This window comes from Gasterosteus aculeatus, chromosome 18 (genome assembly GCF_964276395.1).
Source record: "Gasterosteus aculeatus chromosome 18, fGasAcu3.hap1.1, whole genome shotgun sequence".
Lineage (NCBI taxonomy): Eukaryota > Metazoa > Chordata > Actinopteri > Perciformes > Gasterosteidae > Gasterosteus > Gasterosteus aculeatus.
This window is the reverse complement of record NC_135706.1, coordinates 2,186,357-2,199,107: the sequence shown is the minus strand read 5'-3', so window position 1 is coordinate 2,199,107 and position 12,751 is coordinate 2,186,357. Positions and strand designations below refer to the sequence as shown.

The window sequence follows — 12,751 nt, the reverse complement described above, 5'->3', positions numbered from 1 at the left end:
CCCCCCTTAATCCCGCGGGAGTTCCACAAGAGGGCGAGTAGGGAGGGTGCTGTGAGGTCTGAAGGACCCGAACACGCCGACGCCGCTCGCCCACGTGCAGGAGAGCACGACGGGCACCAACCGCCGTTCGCCGCAAACAGCGTCTCAGTTAATCGTTTCATTTCACAGCGATTAACAGAGTGGCAGTTTATGATTGCCGTGTAATTGGAGCAATTCTTTAAATTAATATGGAATTAGATTTTATTAATTGATGCAAATTATTTTCCAAATCCAAAGTGTTTATGATGATTAATAATGATTCAGCGGCTACGACATGATGATGATGATGATGATGAAGATCACTCACACAAACTACGACAAGCAGCAAGGAAAAGGTTGAAGCGGCGGCGTTGCTGCTCTCACTCTCGTGTCTTTCCCAACTCGTCACAGAAGGATGTGGTTCCGGTCCCACTCGTGCGTAGGGAATGTTCACACTTTGCGTAGACGCACAATATGTTGTTCCCGTCCGAACAAACCACACAACAGAGATCCTCCTCCCACACATCTCTACAAACACTGTAACCGTTGCCCTCTGTGAAGGTCAGATAGATTTTATTAAATAAAAGGGCCCTAATTGGTGCGGCACCTTTACCCGAGCACCTTTTGATGCAGTGGAGCAGATCTCTCCTCATCTGTGTAACGTGAAGAGTAAAGAGTCTGTGGATCAAACGAACGATCGGCATGATGTAAGGCTGCAGAATCAAGTACGATGGGGACGGATCACCGGGTCCCTTTGTGCCGTCCGTCGTGGCTTCTGTCGAGCGCATTCGGCTGGCTGTCACTTCAACGCAGGCCTCAGATCAGTTTAAAGGTTATTAAAGGCTGACATGTGTCCGCCTAGTGGGGAGGTCACAGCCCAACAGCTGTAAAGCCAACCGAGCGGCGGACGGGGGCGCGTCGCCAGTTTAATACGGCAGGACGCATCCATCCACATGGCGACAGATTAAGAAGTATACCTGCCACGTGGGAGACGGTTACCGCAGGGCTCGCCTCGCCATCGAACTCATATTACCAAGTACATGTTTCTAGGAAGCTAGAGGGCGGCGATATAATCCCCGGCAGGCCCCTTTGAGTGTGTCCACACTGGGAATCGGCGTTTTGCCGGCTGTGCAGTGAGCAGGTCTCCACCCGTGATGAATCTGCGGCAGCAGGTGTCCGGGGCACAATGCGCGGCGCCACAATGACAGTTCGGGGCCCCGAACCACTGACTCGCCCACAATCTGCAGCTTTGAAACCCCAGCGATTCAGTTGACGCGCAGCTGCTGCCGGGGCGCCGGCTTTCAGCTTTCTCGGAATCGTCCGTTCCGGGACACGCCGTTTTGGATCATCTCCATCCGGAAGCCTCAGCAAAACGCTGGATGGACACGGGGATCAGGGGGGAGAGCGGGAGAAAAGAAAGTGCTGCTCGGAGACTTCCTCGTCTCTAGCGTTCGACCTGCTGAAGTAGTCAGTCGCTCGTTTAAAAATCACGACGTTCGCTTAATTCCTCTTGAAAAGCCAGCATGAGCACAACCCAGTCCATTTTTAAGCAGCATTTCTCTCACTTTCGGGATTTAAAATGCTACCAGGTAAACAAATTGTTAATAAAGTCCTAACTTTATTTTGCTTAAAAAAAGACAGAAGACTAAAATAGAGAGTTGGTAGCCGGGGACGAGTGTGGGAGACAAGCGGCGTCTAGTCGAGCGAAGCCACGAGGAAGCCCAGTGTCTGTCTGCAGCGAGCGGAGCAACGGGGGCTTACACAGGATTAAAGTGTTTACCGACACATCAGGGTCCTCTGCACTGACTGACTGCAGACCCTCCCGACCTTTTGTCGATACGGCGCAACGCACACAGGCGCCGAAAGCTGTCAGCCAAGAACGGGAGGATGCAAACAAGGCCGAGACCACCGGGGCACCGTCGGATAAAACAATCCTCACATTCCACTTATTGCTGTTCTTATTATCGCTTATTTAATAATTGGCTCAACAAGCCCCTCCCTCCGCTGCGCCATAAAGCGCGCCGACGGATGCCTCATTGCGTATTTCGGCCTGCAGAGGACGAACGCGGTCGCCCATAGGCAGACGCCCCCCCGAGGCCTCTTGTGGAACTCCTCGCCAACGCTGCGTTCTCTGCAGCTCATCCGTTCTCCCCCCTGATTCATTAGCAGTCTCGCTGGGCCGGAATGTCACATGATGTTGGCTTTATGTCACCCATGTCCACTGCTGATGAACGTCAGCCCGCGGTGGCAGTGGCGTTTGACTGACCTCCGACCCCCTCAAGCCCCCTTTCCCTTTCCTGTCCCATGGCTTGCTGTATTGTTACTGTATATTACTCTCCCTAAATGCAACTTACTTAAGCATGCATTAACCCAACTTCTTATCACGGAACTCAAATCCAGAACGAAACCATGTCCGATCGACCTCTTTCTCTGACGTACACCCAGATCGCACGCTCTGTCCCGTGTTTTAAGATACTAACAAGAGAAATGTAGCAGTGACTAATAATAAAGGCTTTATTATTAGTTAATGGAGGTGGCGAGCCCTTCCTCTCTGTCTGCCTCAGTGTGTGCTTTCTGGTTGTTCATCTTTGATAGTGTGACAAATGTACTGCCTTTCTTTCTTGCTTGCTCCTCTGTTTGACTTATTTTTGTCCTGTACATATATGTTGAAACACATATATGTGTATCTACCTGTTTCTATTCTGAAAATGTTCAAATTTTAAACTGTTAATTTGCCAAGAATCACTATTGCCAATGTTTTGATGATTTCTTCCCTAATTAGAAAGAAACTTCCTCTTTTCTCTATGAATGAATGAGGACTTCACAAACGGGAGGTTTTTTTTCAGACCGGCTGTCAAAATTTAACAGCATTTCAAATTCACGTCCTCATAGAGAAAAAAGAGAAGACGCCTCCAAAGTCGAGCCTCCCCCACTATCTGTGCAGAGTGTTCCAAACTGTTCCTATGCTCACCGCTAACATGCTCCCGGTACCTGACGGCTTTCTCTGATTGAAATTTGGATTTAATTAATGAAGCGATTCGTTTTGTGCATGGCAAAAGAAGTTGCAGCTTAGGGTTTGTAAAACTGTCAGTGTTGAGAGTGCTGTTCTCTTCTGTAGATGGGCATGTATATGCTCATTGTGTGTATATCCCCATCCCTTCCTTACAGCCAAAATCGCTAATGCCGCCCGACCGCTTCGTGCCGCCTTTACATGGACATGGCAACTGATGTACACGTTCACCCCCATCTATGTCATTTCCTTCCTAGTCTGTTCATAGGTCCCCCCCCCCCCCCCCCCCGTCACGCTCCCTCCTCCCAGACCCGTTACGTAGAGATTCTAAGAAATGTACAGTCGTCCATTGATGAAGTAAAAAAAAAAAAAAAAGAAGAGTCCTCTAGTTGTAGATATTTATGGAGACACTAATCTATCGAAGAGTTCTAGATATACACTTTCTTTTCATACAAAAATAAGACTATCAAAAGAACATAAAAAGTTATATTGCACTTATTTTTCATGTCATGATGTGTGGATGTATGTGTTGTTACCTCCCTGTACCATCCTGTCTAAATAGAGAAATATTTACTAATTAATCAGAAACTGCTAAAAAAGAAACTAACCTAACTTGTCCAGAGGCATTCTTACACCACTTTCTTTTGTACATTTTGTTTCTTCCTGCCAAAATCACGCGGGCAATTTGTTGATGTAAGTTGGAAACTGTTTCTTTTTGTAGGCTTTTATGATTTTTACAAGCTGTTTTTCTTCTTACTAATCCATCTTCTGAATAGCTATCAGTGGCTTTACTTTGTGAATGTCTATTTTTCCATGTTTGCCCTAACTCTGAACTCTCTGCAATGCATTGGTTATTATTTTGGTTTCCTTCTTTTCTGTTGTGTTCTTTTTTTTTTTTGTTGTTCCAAAAGGTTTGCATCTCTGTCTGTGTGCGTTTGCACTTGTACAAACAAGCCACTTTGGCAAGAGGATAAGCAGCTTCAAGAGACGCCTGAATGTTTGAAACCCTTCGTGGTCCCCGAGGAACGCACGCGGTACCAAGTGTTCCCCAATGGATTTATTAGAGTTCGTTAGAAGGTTTTTAAACACACAGGTAGGGAGCAAAGTCTTATGAATATAATCTGTTCCCATACAGACACACCGCATGTCAATCACGTTTTGAGAGACGTATTTTCTCTACAGGTAGATTTGTGCATACGTTTTATAAATAAAGTTTTCTATGATTTTGGTTGCGCTTTAGTTTAATTCATGTCATGCGTGTAAAACTGCAACAGTAACCCAGGAGAAGATGTTGGTCCCTCGGTAGGTGAATTAAGAATGCAGCTGTACGTATGAGGGAATGTGTTAGTGAAGAAGTCACGGTCGGTATCATGTTATCCCCAAAATGGAGAACACGAAGATCCTTCCGCTAAAAAGGAGCAAACATTCAGGTGTGATTGAACTGCTCAGGGACTTTGTGCCATCGTGGTAACTGTGGGGCTCAAAAGGCAAGATGCTGTCCCCTGCAGGGCTCATGACACGTGGGCGAGAGGCCTTTAGCAGATCAGTGCGGGACCCTCAGAACTAAAGTGTCGTCAGGTTTTTAAGAGGCTCAACGCCACGTTTTGTTGGCACTTCCTGTCCAGAAGACCTTCTGTCGCTTTTCAGTTGGTCTTTTCCCGCCGTGTCGGTGAACAGCGTTAAAAAGCACCTCCCTCTGCCGCCATATGACAGTTTCCCATTGACGACTTAGTTACATTATTGTCAGGCCCACTGGCTTGCACTTGAATTTTAATTAAATGTATTTACCCCCTTTTTATCCACTGAATGCAGCTTTTTGTGCTCAGTTTTTTTTTTAACAAACGTTTTGGAAAGAAAAATGAAACTAGCCTCTTAAAAGCCTGAACTAGTCATTTATGTGCAGAAATGTGTGGCATTGCACATCATTCGCACTTTTTCATACAGTAACTGGTAAATCTTCATGCAGCAAATAGAAGGTCTGCCATCCATGACGGGTTCATACTGCGGTATAGATGCAATGCTGATGCACGTAGGAGTTAGTACGTGGAGTCAGTTTATGTGGCTCACCTGGGTGCATCCCTCAACGCCTTTTGATGCAATGTGGACTTTATCTTTGGCTGTTGTTTTCCTCTCAGTTTGGGTCTTGTTTGGTTCTGTTCTATTGTTTTTGCACTGGTACAGTATTTTCCGTTCTTTCTTTTCTGGTTTTTCTTCAGTTCTTTTTTCCCTCCGTTGAGCTTTGCTTTAGACGTTCTTTGGTGACCGACGGTTTTGGTGTTTGGCTGCTTCTCGTCCGCCCTCTGACTGCTGTCTGTCTCTCTTTCACTTTCCAGGAGGGGAGCTAGTGATCCCCGTGCTAGTGGAGGACCCCATAGACATCCCCTCTGTATCCACCCGTTCTCCCTTCATCCCCCTCCCCCCCACCCTCCGCCCCGTCCTCACCATTATCGAGACCACCAAAGAATCCTTGGCCATGGCCACTGAGGCGGGGGTACCTTGCTTTTCGGACCGAGGCGGCGATGATTGTGATGATGGTGGTGATGATGATGATGATGATGGCATGGTGATTTCGGGGTTTGGCTCTGGCGAAGCTTTCGACTCAAGCCTGCCCCCGACTGACGATGAAGATTTTTACACCACCTTCTCCCTGGTAACAGATAAGATCTTGACCACATCGGCCTATGAAGGCAGCTACAAAGTCCTCGCACCCAAGTGGGAGGCCAAGGACTTGAGGCCTAGCAAAGCCTCTGAGGCAGGTAGGACTACACCCTCCTCGCCTTTGCCTGACCTCCGGGGCACGCCGGCGGTCCCCTCGGACAAGCCACCCAAGCTGCCCGCCGGGAAAATGAACAACCGCGAGGTAAAACCCCCGCAGCCGGACATAGTCCTGCTGCCCCTGCCCACGACGTTCGATCTGGACGGCACCAAGCCACGGGGCCCCTTTATCACCTCGCCCATGCTGCGCACGGTGCCCGCCCCCTTGCCCACCGTGCCCGGAGTGGTGAGGCGGGTGCCCCCGGGGGCCTCAGAGGTGATCCGGGAATCCAGCAGTACCACAGGCATGGTGGTGGGTATCGTCTCCGCCGCCGCCCTCTGCATCCTCATCCTCCTCTATGCCATGTACAAGTACAGGAACAGGGACGAGGGTTCCTACCAGGTGGACGAGACGCGCAACTACATCAGCAACTCGGCGCAAACCAACGGCGCTGTGGTGAAGGAAAAGACGCCCAGCGGCAGCGCCAAAGGCAGCGCCAGTACCAAGAGACCGAAAGACAAGGACAAGGAATATTATGTATAGAAATCAAAAGTCATTTCCCAACACATAGAAAGATAAACTGTTTGGAACACAGTTATAAACGTTTTGACAGTACCATATTGGCAACTGTGATTTTAAAAAGGATAAAACCTCTTGAGAATCCAAGTCTTACTGAGTCACTGAAACATTTGCAAAAAAAACGTTTGGCTTATGGAAGCACACTTACTATTGTAAGCATTACAGAGAGACAATGCAGTACAACTTCACCGGGACTCAACGTGGATCTTTTTAAGGCGAGCCTGCTGGAGACATTTGGCAGTGTGACAAACATCCCTCTAAAATCCACACGACCCCCCCCCCCCCCCAAGTGACTGTCAAGATGAGCGTGATCCTTCGAGTTCCAACAGCCGTGTCCATTGTAAACCTGTAAAATACGATCTCTGTCGTTTCGGCCATCCAGAGCATGCATGTGAGTGTATGTGACGTGGTGCTGGCATCTGTGTAAGTGAGGGACCTCAAGAAACCACGATTGTCGGGAAAGTTGGACGTCAAAACATGATTCGCATCGCAAACACTTTCATCAAATGTAGCTTTCATGGAGGCGAAACGAGCTGTAGTATAAATGGGTACTTACAGCTATCTTTTATTTCTTTTTTATTTATTCAGTTGGTTAGTTATTTATTCATTTATTCTAGGTCCTTCTTTTGGAGGGATGATGTCCAGTTGGGTGGGGATGCGATGCAGTAACGTGTCTCCCTCTCGTCTCGTCGTTAAGGGACGAGCGGCAAACTAATTCCAGATGGTGTTCAAGCTTGGATGAGGGGATCCGCCTGAATTGAAAAATATCCAAAAGCATCACTTTTGTCCAGTTTCCATCCACTTCCTGAGATGTTCCAAACGCATTATCATAACGTGTGTCCAGCTGAGATTTTAACTGTCGCAATCTTAAAAAAGGTCTGGACTAAAGACTTACTCTAGTATGAACAAGTGAGATTCTATCTGTTGTCACAGACAACCGTGTCAAAAACAGCAAATATGTTTACATATTTTATTACATCATAGCCGTTGTGCTTTGCAGGTCAATATTGTACAGAAAATGAAAGTTTCTGTTGATTTTTTAAAAAAAGAAATCATCCTCTTGTATAGACGGACCATTTGATTTGATTTTACCGCTTGAGCAACACGACAAAGAAGTGATTTATAATCCTTTCCAGGAACGCCTGGGGATAAAAAATGATGTGCACAGGAACATTTGTTTAGACAGAGAGCAAATGTTGTTAGATTAGACGTCTAGTCTCTCTGGATAATGTTCCTCTTCAGTCGCATGAATATTTCACCAGAAGCTGTCAATCAATTAGAAAACAACTCCCTCGGATCTTGTAGTCGGGTCTCCTCCTTATTCTGAAATGAATTTCATGATGTTATTTATTTTTTATTGGACATTTTAAGAAACAGAGGAAGAGAATAAAGACGCATTATGAGAGTTATTAGCACCTTCCTGATTTACAGGTGTTTTTTTGTTTCCTTTCCTTCTTTTTTTTAAAACTCTGACGTCAATGTTCTCGTACGCTCAACTCGTCTTTTTGCATCTGTTTTCTCTGTTTATTGAGTAGCTTAATTTCATGTCTCATTTTTATGACATTCTCTTCCAGCAATATTTCGTTTTTTATGTCATTATTTATTGCTGGTTATTTGATCTCATTTTCAGGTAAAATCAGTCAGTGTGTATGTTCACTTTGGTTTTTTGTGTTGTTACTTGGCTTTTTTCGAACAGTTTTAGTGTCTAATGCTCCTATGACTCCAAACAATTCCCACAAATAAAAAATGTTGTTCCCAAACCTTTTGGATGTTGGACCGCTGATGGCTGTGTCTCAATCCTCCATGTTATGGTGTAAAGGTGAGTGAAGATTGAAGATGATTCACCCAACCGCCATCCCCGTCCAATAATTTCCCTTTATATCAAAAAGTGCATTTCCATTCAAATGAAGTCCGGAGCAGAGCGGCACAAACCCATCATTTACCCGTAGATCGTTATGCTAATTCTCACAGCGTTCCTGAGGCCACCAGGGGACAAAGGACGGATGGAGACGGAGTTATTAGAGGGTCAGGGTGGTCTGAGCAGCAGAGGAATGGATCTGCTTCTTCTTTGGAGTCCGGCCTTTCTGAGAGTGCACAGCCAAATGAGATTCTTCACACGCACGTGTTCGGCTTATGAGCCTGTTAGTCAGTGGCTGCAGCACCCGCTTCCCCGCCTCCGGTTTACAATGTCCATATTTTGTGCAAATGGGCCTTCACAGAGCTGGTCATTAACTTGCAGCGGCCCGTTGATGTGAGACACCAGAGAGGCACGCGTGAGTATATCCAGCTAGCACAATGGCTCCGCGTGAACTGCTTCATCCCGCCGCGGGCGATGAGAAGGATCACTGCCCTGGACGCACCGTTGAGCTCATTCTTCTTCATGTGGGGATTTGATCAGTACGAGGCAACACAATAACAGTGTGTCTTTAGGAAAGCATTCATTCCAGCAAGCTACGCTGTTCAATCCATCCTTCAGTCTACTGCAGCTCGTGCGCTGCCCTACCAAGCACTGGGTAAGTAATCCGTATTTCCTGTTAGCACGTTATCATGAAGATAGTCTGTCATCACCTCAACACACTGTTGCAACGTTCTGACAGAAGACGGCGACCAGCTTGTGAACATAGTAGAGCCCTTGACTACAGGTTACTAGATAGATTATAATGCCTTTAAACTTCATTATTTGAGCCCAAACTATTACTGATGTGAGCTGCCTAAGCTTTGAGTCGATGGCTGTGTGGATGAGGGGTTGGGCTGGGTTAGGGTTGGGCTGGGCTGGGTTGGGTTAGGTTGGGTTAGGGTTGGGCTGGGTTAGGGTTAGGGTTGGGCTGGGTTAGGTTGGGGTAGGGTTGGGTTAGGTTGGGGTAGGGTTGGGTTAGGTTGGGGTAGGGTTGGGCTGGGTTAGGGTTAGGGTTGGGCTGGGTTAGGGTTAGGGTTGGGCTGGGCTGGGTTGGGTTAGGTTGGGTTAGGGTTGGGCTGGGTTAGGGTTAGGGTTGGGCTGGGTTAGGTTGGGGTAGGGTTGGGTTAGGTTGGGGTAGGGTTGGGTTAGGTTGGGGTAGGGTTGGGCTGGGTTAGGGTTAGGGTTGGGCTGGGTTAGGTTGGGGTAGGGTTGGGTTAGGGTTGGGTTGGGCTGGGTTAGGGTTCGGTTGGGCTGGGTTAGCGTTGGGTTGGGCTGGGTTAGGGTTGGTTTAGGTTAGGTTAGGTTGGGGTTGGGTTGGGGTGGGTTGGGTTTGGGTTGGGTTAGGTTAGGTTAGGTTGGGGTTGGGTTGGGGTGGGTTGGGTTTGGGTTGGGTTAGGGGCGTCAGGGTTTTGTCGGTTGCAAAGCCATCGTGGTGCCAATGAATGGAGAGCCATTAATCATCATTAAGGTCCGACTGCGAGCCGCTACTCGTGCACACAATGTAGATGGGAAAGGTACATAGATAATACGAATAAAAATGATATTTCATATCTATGATGAAATCTATATCAAATGATTTACAATGCATAAATTGCAATACATATAATACGTGATTTATAGGTTGAATAATCACACAACAGCATTCATTCCACTACTGTCATATCGCAGATACTGAGAATTCTTATTTAGCTACCAGGTTCTATTTTATCATTTGAATTTAGTTGATTTCTGATTTTAATTAAGTATAACAAGATTGTAGTTCATCATTCCAGGCATATTTCATTTAGAGATAACCGCTGGTGAGCAATCGGTATGTAAACTTTACATTTACTTTCGGGTTATCTGGTTGGATAAAGTGCAGCATCTCTCTCTCAGAGAGAGCAGTTACTGTGATTTGCTTCATTTTCAAACTGTTTTATTGTTACCTCAGCAACTATTTCCATAAAATATTTCAAAAAGGTAAAACATGTGAAAAAGTCCAATTCAGATCAGATAGACCGAAGTAGTCTGAGGATCTTTTCCTTTGTGAGCTCACTGTCCTTTGTGAAAGCACTCAATATTTATCTGGTCTTTAGTCAAATGAGCCTGGAGCTGCGGTGACCTTTGACCAGGAACAACCTCTGCCTTCACATCGCAAAGGTCACAGCTGATTTAGGGTTCATCGGGAACGAGGCTCTGCGATGAATTTCACACCGGAAGATGATTAAAATGCAGGAATGTGACTGGTATATTTCTTTTCAAATGAATAAATGCTGCGGTGGACGAGATATGAAGCGTCTCTTCATCAAAGCAGAGGGAGGCCAGAGATTAAAATGAAAGGCAAATAACACCAAAAATCCTGAAGAGACAGAGAAACCAAACAAGGGGAGGTAATTGCAGCATAAATCACCACCGGAAGAAACGTAAAATATCTACGAGCGTTGAAGTTTAGCCAAATAAGACATTAATAGTGTGATCATAATGAATGCGAGTCCCCAAAACGACAACTTCTGCCTGAAACTGCTGTCTTCTCAGCCATTAGTCACTTTCAGGTTTGCACCAGCGGGGTGCCCATGGAGGAAAGCCCCCCATTTAATACTCACACACCATTTGCTCACACAGTTGTTGGCTGACAAAGTTTATTGATTGGATTGTATGTGTAACAACTACTTTTCCTTTTAGTCAAATTAGTAGGAGTAGATTGCATCAATGTTGCTGGGGTTGGCTGCATAATTCATTTCCAAATTGATAGAAGAAGCAATTTACATTTGCTAATGGCGTTTGCAAATGGATTTCTGTGTGTATTTGACCACATTAGCTCTGGAACAACAACAGGGGAGCCGCATTTAAAGGCTGACAGTTGACCCGTCATGAGATTTGACTTCAACTAATGAGCTGGTTAATTCCACACAGACGCTTTACGGCGTGTTTTTCCGTTCAAATAAACCGTGGCTTTGTCACAGCGGCTGGAACCTGTGATGCTCACGCCGAGGCTGCAGGAGCTCTAAGCACCAGCGCCGTCCACAGATTGTGCACATGCAGCTTCTCTTTCTCCCTGATTCAGGAGGGACGCCGTGTCCTCCGAGGAGCAGCTGTGAAGGAGATCAGTCCTGACAGGTCAAATATGAGCCCGCTGACCTTAACTCAGCATTAGCCTGTTGTTTTTCAAATACAAGTGTGTGTGTGTGTGGACAGATTGGTTATAGCCACGTCAAAGCGCGCACACACACACAGGTCATGGTTGTTGCATTTGTATTCATTCAGCAAACAGTGATCCGTCAGCAGTACAGTCGGGTGTATATTCATTTCATTTTGTATTTCCCAAAATCGCAAACTACACATTTGCCTCAGACGGCTTTACTGTCTGTAAAACTCAATTAATTCCCTTTGGTCCTCGCCTGGCGGACACAGCGCCATCTAGGGACCAAGTCTGGACTCCTGTGCACACTTCTACAGCGCGTCTCCATCTGAGTTGATGTCAAAGACTCTGATGGCGTGTGCAGTTTGCGGCACCTGGGGAGACGGGCCTCCTACCCGAGCTCCACGGTGCGATTGGATCCAGTGAGAATCCAGATGAAGCAATGAGTCGCTCCGCCGGCTCCCCGCCCCGGGAGGCCCCCGCACAGCCCGGTGGCCAGAGGACTAACGCACAGCGAGCCCACATCAGGCCCTCTTCATACAGCGGCCTGGTTCTCTTAACCCTTTAAAAACACCCGTTTGTTCCGAAAGGCTCAAAGCGGTGGATCATTCATATTCGGTTTAAAGCCTAGTTGATGCTTCTGCGTTTTCAGAGCGACGCAAACGCAGGCCCCCCTTGCGTGTCCCTTGCGTGTCCCTCGCGTCACTTTTCACACCTCTTTGCGTCCTTGCGTGTGTCGAGCAATTTTCCAAGGCTTGCGTTGCTTGCGTCGACCTCGACGCAAGCAACGCAAGCCTCCCGCAGCGCACAAGGCTGCGGTTGGTCCGCTCACTACGTCCTTTACGGAGTCTCACATTTCCGCTTTCATAGACCGACAGCGGCATTTTTAAAGCGAAGAATGTTTACGAAGAAGAACTTTTGTCGGAGGAAATGCGTAAATATGAGCGCTTCTACAAGCCGTTATTGGCGGGTTGTTGAAGCGGGTTGGATTCACGGAGGGAGATGAGGGAGGTTTGCTGGTCGAGAGGAACAAAGCTGTGGAGGAAAACACGGGACAAATGTGTCGCTGTTATGAAGTGTCATATCAAGTGTCATGAGTCCGCCGCATGGCAACATTAGCTTTGTCGGTTCTTCATTTAGCCAATCGACAGTTCTACTTGGCAGCTATGGGTGTAAATAAGAATATCAGCATGAAAACAACTTTTGGGGTTTTAAATGAGTGACACACTGAACAATAACCATATGAACATGTGCTTAGATGCAAGTTAGTAGAAGAACTCCTTATTATTCAATATTAACACCAATTTGCATCGCGCCTCTTTTCAAGTAGAATTGTAAGTGAAGGGTACGAAGCGTTTATCCCACAATGGTACC

General features: G+C 46.7%; 1 protein-coding gene across 26 annotated transcripts in view; it reads left to right on the top strand.

The window, feature by feature from the left end:
* nrxn3b (neurexin 3b) overlaps positions 1–8,122 on the top strand; it is a 210,734-nt gene extending 202,612 nt beyond the window's left edge. For 14 of the 26 annotated variants that reach the window (XM_078094043.1, XM_078094031.1, XM_078094036.1 and 11 more), the window contains one exon: positions 5,362–8,122. In XM_078094043.1, the coding sequence (XP_077950169.1) occupies positions 5,362–6,326 (965 nt within the window). In that variant the 3' untranslated portion in view covers positions 6,327–8,122. Of the gene's footprint in view, positions 1–3,186; positions 3,722–5,361 lie in introns of all 26 variants that reach the window. The other 12 variants (XM_078094042.1, XM_078094039.1, XM_078094041.1 and 9 more) reach the window with 3 other exon arrangements.
* The last annotated feature ends 4,629 nt before the right edge of the window (positions 8,123–12,751 follow it).